The 16,761-nt window shown below is 55.3% G+C and overlaps 1 protein-coding gene across 1 annotated transcript in view; it reads right to left on the bottom strand.

Moving 5' to 3' along the window:
- The window catches only part of Cngb1 (cyclic nucleotide gated channel subunit beta 1), a 64,583-nt gene that overhangs the window by 35,009 nt on the left and 12,813 nt on the right, over positions 1-16,761 (bottom strand). Inside the window, 4 exon segments of the mRNA XM_048792016.1 lie at positions 2,547-2,703; positions 8,340-8,376; positions 8,916-9,009; positions 14,656-14,815. Of these exon segments, the coding sequence (XP_048647973.1) occupies positions 2,547-2,703; positions 8,340-8,376; positions 8,916-9,009; positions 14,656-14,815 (448 nt within the window).

Here is a 16,761-nt window from a genome sequence, read left to right as displayed (position 1 = left end):
CTAGGTAGAGGATGGGGGAAGGGTGGTTCTGCCAAAGGGTCCTCATTTCGCTGGAGGGAGGCACAAAAGAAAAGAGAGGGACACTCCCAGCCTTGGACCTCCGTCTTCCCACCTGCTCACTGACTTGGTATCAGGCAAACTTGAATTTGCACCCAGCCCTGCCTCAGGCCAGGGCGTGACCTTGGCTAATGACTTAAACTCTTTGAGCTTTTTCCATTTCCCCTTTCTGTAAAATAGGGCTAAATCTCCCCAACTACATGGGGTACTTGACACTCAGCCAGGTCTCAACTGGGACATCCTTCCCCTCCTGACTCCAGTTCGAAGTCTCCCCTCCTCTGTGCCAACCCTTTCACGGTGTGACCTTGGGCAAATCCCATCCGCTCCTGGATTATAGGTTCCCTAGCTGAATAAATGAAGACTAAATTATCCAGGGGTCCCCTGTCATTCAGAAAATTAAACTCTGCCATAGAATGCTGCATTTGGGGGCTTTTTGCATCTTGGTTGATGGCGTCTAAGCCTGAAAACCACCTGGATCTCAGGGACGAGAAGGTTCCTGCCCAGCCTGCCCCTGGCCTGAGGTCCCCAGGTTGGAGCCTGGGTGATCTGATGTGGTAGGAGAGGTGCCTTTGATACTATTTGATGTTGGCATTTTAGGGGTGAATTCCCTGGGTTTTCCCACTCTTTGTCTCAACAGTGAGAATGATTTGGTTGGCTGGGTTACCCCAAAACCTGGGAAGAGAAGAAAAGCGATGAAGAGAGAGAAATTTCTTAACATCAGCAAGGAAGCCATCCCCAGAATTAGAGAAAAAGTCCTGCTCAGCATAAAGTAGAATGAGTTGATGTTGAAGCATAAGATAATTCTGGAGGACCTGCCCAGGCCAGTGTCCACCACTAGGAACGACGTTTTATGGGTTAACGACTTAGTGCTGGTGGAGAAGAAGGGTCATTTCTTAAGGACTTGTATTATCCTATGAAACACAGAATACAGTGTCAGCACATGGAGACGGTGTCAATGTGTGAAACCAAGCGTCTAGGGACATGGATATGAGCATCAGCACAGCAAGCCTGTGTTATCCCATCAAGACGAGTGTCAGAACAACGGGTGACATGAAGATGAGCACTCAGCCCTTAAACCCAAGTGTGCTGGGCCAAAAATGGGTACAGCGTGTCCACACATGCAGCTGGGCCCACCCCACCGTGAAGGTGTGAGCAGCCTGCTGAGCTCAGTTGTAGCAGCAACTTACCAAACACAGACTACGGCCCTTAGCTGTGACACCGTAGAAGCAAAATGGTGTGACCAAGTTCTAGAAAAGAAGCCCTTGGACCTGGACTTCCGAGGAACACCCTTGATGACCCTCTAGCAGGGTGCTCAGTTCTGTGGGGCTCAATCAAAAATGGAATCCACCAGGGGAACTCACCAGATGAGGACCCGCCGCTAGTACCCTGCCACCCTGAGGGAAACTGGAATCTCTGGTCCGGTCCCCACCACCCTCTCTCCAGCTGTCGAACTGGGGGAGCCTCCTTCTGGCTCTGCCTTTGGTCAGCCAAGGTTCCCACCAAGGGCCAGTCACAGGCTGGGCAGGACACTAGGGGCGGGGCCAAGGCCCTCACCTACAGATGCAACATCATGTGGCACTCAAATGGTGTCTTGCCAGCCTCCTGGGCCAGCACTCCTGCTTTCACAATAGCCAAGAGGTGGAAATAAGCTAAATGTCCACCGTGGGTGAACAGAGCGTAGTACACACACACACACACACACACACACACACACACACACGGCAGGTCAGCAGTCAGTCTTGAGAGGGAGACTATCGTGTGCTACGATACCTGATATCTTTATTTATTTATTTTTATGTGGTGCTGAGGATCAGGCAAGCACTCTCCGGCTGAGCCACCGCCCCAGCCCTCTTGTGCTACAATACAGTCACCACAAGACACGGCTCCAGGCCCAGTGCACGGAACAGTCGCAGAAGAACAAATACTACCAACTCCACTGACCCCAGGTGCCTACTGAAGTCCTCGAGCTCACAGACAGGAGGCTGACCCTTCCCAGCTGGGGTGGGGGAGGAACGAGCAAGTGTCAATCAATGTATAGGGTTCGGTTGTGTGAGATGGAAAATTCTACAGAGCCGCTGTATCGTGATGTGCGTACAGTAAACGGTATTCCACATTTAAACTTTTGTTGAAGAGGGGGGGAAAAGGACTGGTAGTTTATAATCATATGTAAGTCCAACTGAACCACATCCTTTCAAAAAATAAAATAAAAAGGAAGTGTAAATGAGCTTGTCACATTCATCATATGTTGTGATTATTTATTATACTACTGCCCTCCTATCCTGGCTGAGGGCATTTGGGGCAGGGCCTCCCGTGAGAGCCCCTATAAAAAGCCCTGAGCCAGGAATTAGGAGAACCAGGAGAGGGTGTCATGGTCCCAGCGCTGAGGCCAACTCAGTGTGACGTGTCCCCTGTCTGGCCTCAGTCTCCTCATCTGCCACATGGACAGGGGGCCGTGCTCAGAGAAGCCCAAGAGAAGCATAAAAGGTAACCTGTGGGCCCCTGGCGTCGAGCCGGGGACCGTGAGGGTGTCGGATTTGGCAGGCGAAGGTGGCAGCTGCTCCGGTGGCGTCTCCTCCACGATGAGGGGGCGGCTGTCCGCCTCGGTGTCTTCCACCTGCACCTCCGGGTGCTCCTTCGTGGCAGGCACTTGGGGAAAGGGAGAAAGGAAGGGAGTCAGGGAGAGAAGCCGGGGTGGCAGGGGGCCTGGCCACGTGCCTGAAGGAAGCCGCGGAGCCATGTCTGGAGGGAGCCTGGCAGCCTCACCTGCCCCATGCAGGGGTGCGGGACGCCATGCCTGAGATGCACCACAGCCAGGCCAGCCACCAACCAGGAGCCACGAAAGAAGCCACATGCCATAGAAACCCCTCCAAGACCTGACTGGCTCCCCTGAGCCCAGAGGGAGCATTCACGGTGGGGGGGGGTGACAGGGTTCAGAGAGGGCCCTCAGGAAGTCCCAGGCCTGTCCTAGCACTGCCGCTTCCCTTCTCTGAGCCTCAGTTTCTCTCTCAAGGTAGGGTGACAATGCCATTCAGGCCTACGGGGGAAGCCAGGGGACACAGACCTTCAGAGGTGTCCGTCCACAGACTGTCTTTCTAGTGGGTGCCATCCCCCATCTGGGCACCTGCTCTGGCATTTCCTATTTTCATACAAGCCAGGAGCCACCAGAACCCGATCTCCAGACCACTGAGAAGTGTGTCACCAGGTCCTCCCTGGGGACACCAGGTGTGCTCCTGCCTCTGGCTCCATCACCCACCTCAGGGACTGTGGGGACAGATCTGCCCAAGCCCAAGCTCAGAGGATGCCGGGGTCTGAGCAGTGCCCCTGCTCCCCTCGCCCCCTCCGCCAACACCTGGGGGGACCCGCAGTAGCAGCTAGGCCCAGGCCTGGGCCCCAGCAAGGTAGGGGAGGGGAGCTATTGAAATAATTAGATCTAAGATTTGGGGAGGTGGGTTTGGGAGCCAGGGCATCACCACTGAGCGTCACCCGGCCCTGGGTGTGATAATGGCCATCGTGGGGAAGGCTGGCACTTTGTGGAGTTGCTTATACTTAGTCTCATGGAGGAATCTAAGGAGGCATCAAGATCTCTTGGCATTTTTTAAAGAACGAGTCCTAATCTCTCGGAGGAAGAGGATGAACGTGAATGGAGACATTGCTTAAATGTAAAGGAGACACTTTACCAACCAACAGGAGATTCCCCAGCCTCTGGGCGGGAGGAGGAGATCAGGAGTGGGAGGCCCTCGCCCAATTGCTCGGTGGCCTGGAAGGGTGAGCTGGGGGAGGAGGAGAGGGGACAGGGGACCGCCAATCATGAAACCTCTGGAACATGCTTAGGGACCTGGGAGGGCAGCAGGCAGCCCACAAGTTCAGCATTCATAGCAAGGGGGCTCCACAGAGCTGGAGGGGCTGATGCCCACCCTGCCTTGTCCTGGGTGGGACCCTGCATCCTTGATGCCCCTGGGGTGGTGGGGAGAAAACTCCTACAACTGAGGTTTCATTTCCTACCAGCTCAGTAGAGCAGAAGCTCAAAATAGCAATGCATTGGTTTATATCATGTCCATTTATAGACTAAGAATTATTAGAAATATAGGGCTGGGGCTGGGGCTGTGGTAGAGCACTTGCCTAGCACATGTGAGGCCCTGGGTTATTCGATCCTCAGCACCACATAAAAAAAAAATAAAATAAATCAAATAAAGGTATTGTGCCCATCTACAACTAAAAAAAGTTTTTTAAAGAAATATAAAGAAAAAATATTACATTACTAAATTGGTTAGAGAATATATTTACTGTTAAGTACTTCCTATATGCCGGCCAATATTTCTTTTGCCAAATTCTAAGTATTTTATATATATCAACTTTTTTCATTGTTGTTTTGACATGGGGTTTCACTATGTTGGCCAGGCTGACCTTGAACTCCTGGGCTCAATCGATCCTCCTGCCTCAGCCTCCTGAGCAGCTGGAACTCCAGGCACACGGGCTACTACACCCAGCTCTGTGGACGCTCCCAGCCCTTCCATCTGTGCTGTAAGGTAGTTGTTATCCTGGTCCCCACTTTGTGCATAAGAGACCAAGGCACAAAGAGCAGGATTCGAACCCAGCTCGGAAGGCACCAGTGGCCTCACTGAAACCATGCGTCTTGCTCTATCTTTTCATTTCCTTATCTGTCGCATCTAAAGTCAACACATCTTGTACCTTTGTCAGATCCACCCGCTGTCACTGGGGACATTTCCATGGGGATTCCCAGGGACCCAGGAGGACAGAGGATGATTTCCAATGTACAGATCAGGCAAAGGAGAACACAGAATGGGAACATGACTCCCGATCCACTCCCTCTAGATCCTGAATCCACAGAGGGGAAGTCAGGTTAGTGCTTCGGTGGCCTTCACTAACGCCCCTATGACACAGCCGAGGCCCCTTTCAGCTAAGGGCACAGCACGGCCCCCAGCCTGCCGCCACCCCATCCATAGCTCTCAGCACTGATTTGTTTTCCGGGTGTTTGGGGTTATTTCTCTTAATGGCAAGCAGTGCTGGTTTCCCATTTGAAAAGTAACACAAAGTTTCAGTAAAATGAATTAAATTGAGAAGAGAATCCAATTAAAGAAAATAAGACGCATATAAAAGGAGAGCTGGCCCAGAATAGGACAACAGGTACGGGGCGATCCAGGGGAGAGGGAGTTGGGGGACCCCTGGAGTGGGAGAGTTAGGGTCTGCCCACCAGGGCACGGACCCACGGTGGGGATGATCAGCGTGCCACCTCACCCCAACTCTGAGCCCATCGAGAGCCAGGAAGGGGAGAGAGGAGTCAGTGTCCTCGTGAAGGGCTCAGTGAGACCCACCACCTGGCCTGATCTCAGAGGCAGCTTTGCACGGTGTCAACCCAAAATAGCAAACGTCAAAAGGAGAGTCGGCAGGTCTGGCTTCAGCTAAGGCAGAAAGTGACAGGGATCAGTCCAGAGGTGCCAGTATGTCCCTGAGTACTTTCATCAGCCAGTGAGCAGCCGTAGCCTGGAAGCCACTATGAGGACCTTGTGACAATTAAAGGGATCCAGACAGGCCCTCCCTCTGCGCTGGCCCCTCAGGATGGCCTCCTCCTGGCCGGCCGGCCTGCACCTGGCAGCTCCTTCTTTCCTGAAGTGGAATTTGCTGAGCAGATATTAATAGTCCTCAGAAAGCCCAGCCAGCAAACTTCACCATCAGTAGATTCTATCTGCAGTGGGTCTGAATTTACTCTTCTATTAGTTTTCTTCTTTTAATGCCGTCACCCCCAAAATGACTGGCTCCTTGGCCAAGCTTCATGGCCCAGAGATCCGAGAAAGGGCATTGTTTAGACTAGAGTGCAAATGACTACCTCTCTCTATATTTTTTAAAAACCCAATTGTCTGCAGAAAGCAACGTGTAACCCAAAGAAATAATTGCTAAATGCAGAATTTAGGCATGGGGAGAAGGAGAGGAAAGAAACCCTTTCATGTTGCCACCACAAAGCAGGAGGAAGGCCTGGTTTAGCAGAGGAAGAGAAAGTGGCTTTCCCTGAGCACAATGCATGGTCCCACACGCTGGCCACAGCGCCCTGCAGGAAGAGAGCCCAAGCCATGCACCCGCCGCACCCGCTGCACCCGCCGCAGGCTGAGGCGCGCTGGGTGGCGAGCTCGCGCTACCTAGGCGACGAATGGAGCTCCTGGTCTCCTTGGCGAAGCTGGAATTGGACAGGGCCGTTCTCCGGGTGACGAGGACAGGGATGCGGGTGATGGGCGGGCGGTAGCTGGGCACATTGGGAAGGTGCTCTGCCAGGTTTGGGGGTGCAAGCCTGGGGGCCCCCTGGTCAGGTGGCTGCTCCTGGACCAGGCGATTCAGCTCCACGTCCTGGCCTGGCTTGGCCATGGTGCTGGAGTCCGAAGGTCACGGGCAGAGGTGTGACCCTGGGGACTGCAATGGGGAGCAGAACAGGGAGGCAGTAAGTGGGGCTCCTCTCTCAGCACCGACATGGAGCAACATGGTGCCCATCTGCATCTGCAGCAGTTCTGTCCCCGGTCTGAAGCACCCCTCACTCTTATCCCTAAAGTTCAACATCGAAAGGGTCATCCAGGCATGTGGCCGGTCCACCCAGCAGCCCCAGCGCCTCCTGACTTTTCACGCTCTCCACTGACCACCTGCAGCAGCATGACCCATCTCAGACCCAAGGAAAGTCAGAATCCCGCGACGCGGGACTCACAGGCTCGGGCGCTTAGAGCCACCGAGTCCTGGATGGAAAATGTCCTCAGCCCAGAATCACCCAGGCCAAAGAAACCCTGGAGGAAGATCAGTGTCACTTCCAACCAGGGGCAGTCCCCTTTCCTGGGGCCCAAACCGAGCTGCATAGTGGGATCAGCCGGGGCCTGTCATCCCCAGGACCTGACTTGATGGTCAAGATGAGGCCTGGCACTGGGAGTTTTAAACTCTCCCCAGGATTCAAATGTGCAGTCAAGTCTGAGAACCAGGGCTCAAGGCCATTCCCCTTTCAAACGCTAACACGCAGAGCCATCGCCAGAGGACCTTGCTACACGGTCAATTTCTGACTTGGCTGGTCTGGGCGGTTCCTGGGGCTCTGCATGCCTCAGCAGCTCCCAGGTGACACACAGTTGCTGGACCTGCATGCAAACTTTTGAGTATAAACGGACAAATGGCCGTGCCTCAGCGCTTCCCGAGTGTGGCTCCAGCACGCGGAGCAGGGGCAGAACCCGCCCCGCTGTGCCGGTTGGTCCTGACTCATTGGAGGCCCAGCATAAGGCCTGGACTTGGTGGGTCTCCCACAGATGAACATGAAAGTTCACAGAGAACACTTTGTAAAGGCCAGCTGAGGGGCAAGCTGGGGACACCCAGGGTCAGGACCCCAGCCCACAATCATCTCCATGGCTGGTGGCTGGGACACAAGCATCAATTGTCCTCTCCACTTCTGACTCTTCCCTTGGCACCAGCCGTGATGCTGGGCACCTTCGATCCATCGCGTCCCCTGTTCTGCCCAACAGCCTTGGAGGTGGGAACTATGATTGCTCCATTTTTCTGGATTTAGGAACCAGGACTGTGAGAGGTCGTAGAACTGGCTTTGGATCACGCAGCCAGGAAGGGGGAGAGGCGTGAGGGGCAGGTTTGGGCCTTGACCTTGGGGCAGCCTCATGGTATCATCTGTCCAGTGGTCTGTCTGCATCGCTGGGCGGCTGCAGTGCAGGTGGCTGGAGGAACAGGAGGCGCGTGGGCCGGGGCTCCACGTCTGTCTGTCTGTCTGTCTGGGTGAGATGGCCTGGCTGCTGCTCCGCCCCCTGGACTCTCAACCCACCATTCTTGAAGCTCTCAGGAGTGGGGGTGGGTGTAAAATACAAGCAAAGCACAGGTGCCGGCCCCACCCTACGAACTCAGCAGTCGGGACAAGCCCTGAGACCCAGGTCTGGGATCATCATTTGCAGGCTCCATCCGGCCCCACTGTCCCTCACTTACATTATGCGGTGTCTGAGCTGAACCCTGGCTGGGTGGGACCCACAGCTACACTCCCCTGAGAGGCAGTGGCAGGGGCGGAGGGTGGAGGCTAGGGCTTCGGTAGCCAGGCCTGGAGCCCTGATCCTCCCTGCCACTCCCCTAGGACCTTTGAAAGACGTCATCTGGCCATGACAATGTGGCCCAAGACTCGCGGGATGGGCTTTGCTGAAGGGGGACTGTGGGGCAACAACTTGGAAGGAGGTGGAGGGACAGGTGGAGAGACCCCCCAGCCTGAAAGGACCCCGACATTCCACACAGTCACCTCCACCACCACCTACCTGCTGAGCTGGCGGCCACCGCCTCCTCCTGCAGCCCCTGCAAAGATACAGTGAGGGCAGTGCTGGGACCACCCTGCTCCCGGCCTCTGTCCGAACAGCCCGCTCAGGACATCTTCAGGGGTCCTCGCGGCCCCCCATTCTACTCTTGCCCTGCCCATGCAGGCAGGCCCTGCTGGCCCGTCTCCTGGGGCATCCAGACAGGTGGCTAGAACCTGAGGAATCCACAGTACACAGGAAGCCCCAGGCCCTGACTCGGGGACTTGCCACGTGTGCCGAGAGGAGCCCCCCGCCCCACGCATCCTGTTCGTCTGGGCACAAATCAACCAAAGCAGACCCCACCAGAAGCCCCACCCCGGACGGCACCTTGCAGAGGGTACGAGCACTTTGGGATCCTCCTACAATCCCAGGAGACGTTTTACGCAGGTGGCCACAGAGGCCGCATAGCAAGGTGAACCAGGTGGGAATTTGAGCCCAGCTCCATCCGACCCTACCCATGGCCAAGGTCCTTCCTGACACCTGAGTGGGGCCCTCCACTCTCTCCCCTGCACCCTGCCCAGGCCTCAGGGTTCTCCGTACCTGGAATGAGGCCTTTGGGGGCTGCTTCCCGCCTCCTCTGCTCGGATCCACACTGGACTGCACCAGCCAAGAGCTATCCAGCCGGACACTGGGGCTGGGGGCGGGGAGGATGGGGTTAGGAGTGCTCACCAGTTCCCAAGCCCTGCTGGGGCCGAAGCTCTGGGCCAGGGGTTGGGGACAGAATGGTCAAGACCAGGCCTGTCCTCATCAGGTTCCCAGGGCAGTGTCCTCCTGACCATCACTCTGAGACACAGGACAAGCCACACCTCTGCTGTGGGAGGGCTTCCCGGAGCAGGTGGCCTGCAAGCTGGGCTCAAGAATGAGGACTTAAAAACCAGGAACAGGAAGCCAGGACGGCATGTAGCAAGAAAAGCACAGAGGATGGAGAGAGGAGATGTCCCACACTGTCACTGTCAAAGCTCTCAGTGGTCACTGACCCAGGTAGCAGGCACACATGAGTGACGGGGTCAGAGGGCAGCGTGGGGCAGGGAGAACTGTGGCAAGTGGGAGACCCATATCTATCTGCAGACGGCGACCCCACGCTATTGGGAATGGATCTTGCCATTTTCAAGAGAAGCCTGAACTATATATTTTGAAGGTGGAGTTTCCTGATATATAGATGCCAATAATTAATTCAGATTAATTTGAATATTGATATGTAGATATTTTAAAAAGAGCCTTTCTCCAGGCAAAACCAGGCCCTTAGAAGTCTAAGTATGACCTCTGGGTTACAGGCTGACTTAGAATCAGGGGCTAATGTGATTTTTGTAGTTAGAAATAGTTGCGCTTCTGAATAGCCCTGTCCCAGCCCTTGGTCCCTGTCACCAAGAGGCTTATTTAAGTTGCTCTGGGGTGTCCGCCACCCAGAAAACCTGGGTTCACCTTCCTCTACCCAGGGGGCCTCATCTCAGCCCTCTCAAGGGGGCTGAGGAGGTGGGGACAGGAGTGTGGCTGAGTGGGTTTGAATCCAGCCACCTGGGAGCAGGAATCAGCCCAAGGTCACAGTGCCACAACAGCCCCTGTGGGCCACGGGCCAGGCCCTGTGCCAGGGGCTCCGAACACAGTGTCTCCCAACTCTTCATGCAAACAATCCCGGGAGACCAGGGCTGTGGCTAAGACTATTCCAGTTCAGAGCATTGAGGCTCAGAGAGGTTCGATGGCTGGTCCAGGGTCACACAGCCTGTAAGGTGGGGGGGAGCCTGGAAAAGACACAGGTGTCTCTGCCCCCAAAGCCAGGTGCTTACCACTCAGTTCTGCTGCCCACCTCTGAGCAGCAATATGGCCCCATGTGATATGAAGGAGTAGACCCAGGATTTGAATGGCACAAACACCCAACTCACTTTATTTTCCTTCTCTGTGTAGACATTTCCATTGCAAGGATCTCAACTATCAGGGTAAGGCTCCCCACCTTGCCCGGCACAAACTGATTTTTTGCTAGAGATTCAAGTCATAAGAGCAGGCCATGTCATGGCTTCGACAGGTCCTGAGCACATCAGCTTTCAGCCCCTTATCCCCAAAAACTCTATTAAAAACTGTGGTTTTATGACTGTGATCGTATGAGATTAGTAATGTTAATATTTTATCTTGCACCATCTTTCTGCTATCTCAAGGCCCTTGTGTGGGGGTGGAATCTGATTTTAAAAGAAATTAAAACATTCTCAGGGCTGCTGTATTGCTCAGAGGGAGAACGGACACCCAGGAAGCGCTGGGTTGGAGCCTCAGCCCTGCAGAAAACAGGAAAAATAAGAAACGTTCTCACGGATCCCTGAGAGTACTGTGGGCACCACGTCTACTACGCAAACCATGGCCTTGCACGGCTGGTGAGCTACCGACCCAAACAGATACAGGACCCTTCTCTGAAAGGCCCTGGATATGGGCCACCCCTGTCCCAGCCAGAGGCATCCTGAGGTCCTGTTCTTTCCGCTATCAGGCCAGAAAATCTGTCTGGCCTTGGGCAAGTCACCTGGAAGCCCTGGGGCTGCCTCTGTTTGCTCATCTGTCCAATGGGCAGGACTCGCCTGGCCTGTGCAGCCTGACTTACTTGAAAGAGGTCAGAAGGGCCCGTGAGGACCTCGTGGAAAAGAGACTGTCAGAGCGGTTCTTGGGATTTTTCTGGATCTTTCACCTCTAAACACAGAAAGCGGTTTTCCTTGGCCCAAAGTACAAGGCTCTGTGTTCACTCTGGAGCCAACTGGGGACAGAACACCAGCTCTGGGCTTCCTGGTGGACCAGCCCTGGGCATGCAGGGCACCATCTCTGAGCCTCATTCCCCCACCTGTGAATTGGGATTAGTGATAGAATCTGCCATTCTGACTGTCTCAGCTCGGTCTAGCGTGGAAAAATATTACCAGTCGAATGACAGCTATTTCTATTACTATTCTTGTCATTGCTATCATTCATCCCAAGGAGGTGGTGGTCGGCAGGGTCATGAAGTCCACCCACATGGACTGGGAAATGTTTTGAACAGACAGCCTCCATGACCATGAACCAATGTGCCCAATGGTGTCTGTGCCCATATCACCAAGGGCTGTTGGGGGTGGTCCATGTACCCAAGTCACATGGTCCCTATTCAATAGTGTGCCCAGTACCTGCCAAGGTTCCCACTTTCCCAGCCCAGAAGCAACATCCTAATAACTTCCAGAGAGTTCTCAGGCCTTGGGGACCTCCGAGCAAAGGAACCGAGATTGGCCAAGGTGGGCTTCTCAGAAGGCCTCTCAGGTCCCAGCTAGCGGCAGCCAGCTCACAAGGGCTTGCCACTCTGCTCCTCCCTCAACCACCCCAGCAGGCTGTGTCCCCAACACAGGGTCCTCATGTCACCTGCAGCATGCTCTTCCCCTGAAATCCCAGCCACCAAGGAAGGAGGGAGGGGAGCCCTCAGGCACAAGCAGCCACCTACTTGGGTCTCTCGGTCTTTGCCGGCACGGGTGCCCATGGCGCGGTTCCGCTGGAGGCTGTGCCCTTCACCCCGAGCCTGGGGTTGGAGCATGCGTGGAGCCTGGAGAGCCCTGGCCCAGCCAGGAGTCCAGCGTCCAAGCCAGAGCGGCTCGAATGGCAGCTGAGCCACCAGTCCTCCTGCCTCTGATCAGACTGAGGGGATGTGCAGGGAACTCTACAGACACGTCCCCAGGGAAGCCATGTGGGGACCAAAAGGCCACAGTTGCTAGGAAAAGCTGAGCTGTTGCCTGCAGAGATGGGGTTGCTAGGTAACCATCTGCGTTACCAGGGCCCTGGCGTCATCAGTAACCTGTGCCTCTGCAGAGTGGCCAAGAGCATCCTTCCCCAGACAGCAACAGCCCCGCTCTGCTGGCTCTGGCTCTGGTCTGGGATCACTTACTCCGTCACCACAACATCTGGTCCCTCCCTGGGTCTGGGGCTCAAAAGTTCCCTGAGTTTAAAACTCTGGGTGGGCATTTGGGCACATGTGCGTGCGAGTGGGCTGCGCGTGCATTCCTGTACATGTAAGTGCGTGGACTGCCCGGCCTGGGCGTCTGTGTGTACCGTGTTCTGAGAACATGTGTACCGCTAGAGCATGGGCACGTGGAAAGCAGTTTATCACTGGCCTTTAAGGGTCATTTTGGCTCAAGAGCAGTGGCATTAAAGGGACTTTGGGACCTGTCTGTTAGGCGCACAGGTATAGCTGGGGAGCCGTCTGGAGCTATGCACTCTTCCTAGAGGCAGGTTGAAGGCAGGGGACACAGCAGTCTGTAGCCACCAAGCTCGATGGCACCATGGTCTTCACCTTGTGGGGGTGGGGTAACGGTGGCAGAGACCCAGAACACAGAATTAGAGAAGCAGGCTCAGTGTTTGTAGAAAACGAAGTTCACAAGTCAGAGACGCCTGCGGATGAGTAGACCGCCTTGAAGAGGTAATGAGCCCCCTGTCATTGGAGGTAAGCAAGTAGAGTTTGGGTGGCTTCTGGCCAAAGTTGGAAGGATGGTGTGCGAACTGAGCCAAGGTGGACCAGGAGCTGAGGACCCCCCAGCATCCAGCTCCGAAATCCTGTGCTGGCCTCTTGGTTTAACAGTTTCCTGACCGGGACTAAAAGTGACCCTCTGTGGCAACAAGAGCCCCGGTAACCACCAGCAGGGCACTCTTCCAGTGAGGCCCCATCACGCCCATCTCGCAGCTGGCCCTGTGCACCCTCTGCAGGGACCTGCTGGCAGTCCCCACCGCACAGCCATGGAGCTGGGAGGCCACCTCCCCAGGTCACTTTGCTAATGATGCACAGTGACACTTCTGATGGCAAAGCCCGGCCAAGGTCAGAGGGACAGCTCAGGGAGGAGGGCATCACCCTCTCCCCTCACGGGTGGGTGCTTCTCAGCTCTTGGTCATCTCCCTGCCCTCTAATCTGGTCCTGGGACCCCTCCTGTCTCCCCACTCACTCCCGGGGCATCTCCTCCATGACCGACTTCCCCTCTAGCTCACCTTCCTGCTCCTCCCCTGCTCCAGTGTCCACTCCCCCAGCCATCGCCCCTCTGTCCGTCCCCACTGCTGTCGAGCCCCGCCCCTCCCAGCGCTCCTTTCTCAGTTCCATCCGTAAATGTTTACTTGGACTGAGTCCTTTGGTTGAAATCTGTGTAGACGCAGATGAGGATTCGACCTGGAGTGGACAACAGAGGAGACTCTCAGGCAGCCTTAGAAGGTGTCGAGACAACATGGGACCGTTGGGGGCGGGGGACAGTCCATGCATGCATTCATCCCTTCAATTGGTCCATTTATTTAGTGCCTGCTGTGTACCAGGCACTGTTAGGTGGCCCAGGAGCTCCCTCTGGAAACCCTCCTGTGGCTGTGCCCATGAGGGTCAAAGAGGCGCACACCTACAAAGGTGTTGGCTGCACTTGGATCCCTCAAAGGCCCATGCTAAAGGCTTGGTCCCCAGAGTGGCCCAATTGGAAGGTGGAACCTTTAAAAGATAGGACCTAGTGAGAAGTCTTTAGATCTCTGGGGACATGCCTTTGAAGGGGACAGTGGGACCGCCAGCCCCTTCCTCTTTCTCCCTCTTTCTTCTCTGCCATGAAGCGAAGGCTTTTGGTCCACTACACACTTCTGCCATGATGAGGGGACCAACCAACCATAGACAGAAACCTCCGAAATCTCGAGCCCCCACATAAACCTTCTCTCTCTACCTAAGTCGATTATCTCAGGCATGTTGTTAGAGTAACAGAAAGCGGACAACACACAACATAAACGTCCATCAGTGGTGGGCAGGTTAAATGAATCATATATACCCAAGGATGGAACCCTACAGAGCTGTAAAAACGATAAGGATGATTTCCACCTACTGACTGAGGAAGGCCCTCAAGGTATGTTATTGGATGAATGCAGCAAGGTGCTGACAAGTTACATGGGCTAGATTTCCTTTCAGCCCCACCCCCCACAAAAAAGAATAGAGGGGGTGATGAGAGCATGGACATGCCCAGACTGTGTCTGGAATGGGCATCAGAACATGGTTTATGCCTGCAATCCCAGTGACTTGGGGACTGAGGCAAGAGGATTGCAATTTCAAGGTCAGCCTCAGCAACTTAGCAAGACCTTGTCTCAAATAAAAAATGAAAAGGTGTGGGGTTGTGGCTCAGAGGTAGAGCACCCCTTGGTTCAACTTCCAGTACCCAAAAATAAAGAACCGGGTGTGACCTATGGGGTGCGGGCCGGGCTGGGCTGGGCTCTGTGCCCTCTTGGACCTGGGGATTCCGCACGCATGCCTACACTGGCTCTTTCCGGGGACTTCTCGGGCTCCCACCTGGGCATCTCCACCACGGCCTTGTTCTCTTTCCCATGAGCTGGAAGCCCCTCCATCTCCTGGGGGCTGGAGCTGCAGTCCTGCTGGGCATCCTCCCAGTGAGAGTCAACATCTTCTAGGATGAGGTCGGGCTCCTGTCGCTGCGTGGCGAGGATGCCAACTGCAGGGGACACAGGAGAAGCCACCTGTGAGACTCCTGCAGGGGACCCAGGAGTCTTAGGGAGCCCAGGCAGGAGCCTGGCCATCTCCAGTAGCACCTCAGCTCCTGAACGAGTCCAGGGAAATGCGCTGTGGCTGGTGGGACTGGTTTCACCACTTCCGTGCTCAAGCGACAGGTTGAAGCCTGACCGTTGGCCAGGCACCCTTCATCCTCCCCCCCCCTTTTTTCTCTTGAGACAGAGCTTTGACAATGGCTGATCAGCTTGGTTTCTTTGCAGAAAGAATACTTCCAACCGAGCGTTGTGTGTGATGCCCAAAAGACGTAGGTGTGGGGTCCGACTTGCCACCTCCGTGCAGGGCAGCCCAGACGGTCCCCAGGGATGCAGAGTGAGCCTGCCCACAGCTGGCCCTCTGGATGTCCAGCACTTGATCTCTCCTCTTCCTCCTGGGTCTAGAAACTCCCTCCCCACGGGAATTCAACTTTGCTGAGGGGCAGAGAATTGCAGGAATCTGTCATTTTAAACATTTCTTCATGCATTCAGATTCCCGAATGCGGTGAGGTTGGCAGAAGTGGGTACAGGGGAGGCTCATCAGGAACCCCACCCCAGGTAGGTGTCTAGGAGAAAGGGGGGAGACTCCCTGGATATCAGGTGTTCTGAAAAAGTTCCAGGGGTCTTGGTGGCCCTCAAGCAGAGCGTGAATTAGTAATGGTGACTTTAAATGAAAGCTGGCTCCAACTCTTATCCTGTGATTTTGGAAGTTATTGCTCATGGTTCAGCAAACAACAACAATAACAGTAATAGTAACAGCAGCGGCATTCCTGAGTACTCCTGGGGGTCAGGCCTATGTTCAAAGAGGACCTGGGTTCATTCCATTAGTGCTCACACAACCTCTTGAGGTGGAAGAATGATTCCTATTTTATTTCCTCTCTTTTGTATTTGATTCCCCATTTTACAGATGAGCAAACTGAAACAAAAATTATCACTTTCTTTTATGGGGTGCTTTGCAGGGCTGGGACTCCCAGCTTCCGGGTACAGGTATTATCCCCATCAAACAGAGAAAGCACCTGTGTGTCCCCAGGGAAGCCCCCGCACGCACCCTGCACGCACCCTGCACGACCCGTTTCTGCAGTAGCTCCTAGACTTTGTGCTCCAGGAGTCCCCTGGGGGACAGGTTCCTGCCTGAGCACTGTACCCCCTGCCTAAGAGCTTGTTAGCTGTCACAGCGCCCCAAAGAGAACAGAACTCTCCCCATTTTATAGCCCAAACAGCCAGCTCAGAGAGGCTGGCCTACTTGTCCAAGGTCACACAGGAAGTTAGAGGCAGAGTCAGGTCTCCTGATGCCTGAGTCCCGAGCACGCCATCCCAGGTGGGAAATATGCACCCGGAGAGCCTCAGCGGGGCCCTGGCCACCTGTCTTGGAAGCACCCGTCTCCACCTGGCTGGTGCTGTAGGAGGGAGCGTTCCCTGGCGTTCCCTCTTTCCTTTAAGGCCTGCCCCAGACTGTCCCTAGTTTACAGCCAAAGATGTGACAACTCTAAGAAGGTGGTGCCCACGGCCACCGGCCAGGAAGGGAAGGGATAGGAGCGTGTGCCCCTCCCTGCAGGCTCTCCCCACCTCCCAGGGCCCCACCCAGGAGCCCGGGCTGCCCTGTCTGCGGTAAAGCTTTGCCCCTGGATTCCCTCTGGGCACCCCACCTCATTGCCGGTGACCTCTCCACCCTCAGGACCTGCACATGGGGCTCTGGCCCAGGCCAGGAAGGCCAGCAGCCCCACCCAAGAAAGCGCTCCTGCGTCCAGGGTCCAGGAGGCCAGGTGCATGGGATCCGGGGCAAGCCCCCACCGGGACCCCAGGTCACTGGCAGAGCCAGGGCCATGGTCCCCGCTCCCTCGGCCTCTCCCTAGTCCAGCCCACCTCTCCACTCTGGCCCCAAAGCACTGACCTTTCA

Source organism: Marmota marmota, unplaced genomic scaffold (genome assembly GCF_001458135.2).
Source record: "Marmota marmota marmota unplaced genomic scaffold, marMar, whole genome shotgun sequence".
NCBI lineage: Eukaryota > Metazoa > Chordata > Mammalia > Rodentia > Sciuridae > Marmota > Marmota marmota.
This window is presented reverse-complemented; position numbering and strand designations above follow the sequence as displayed.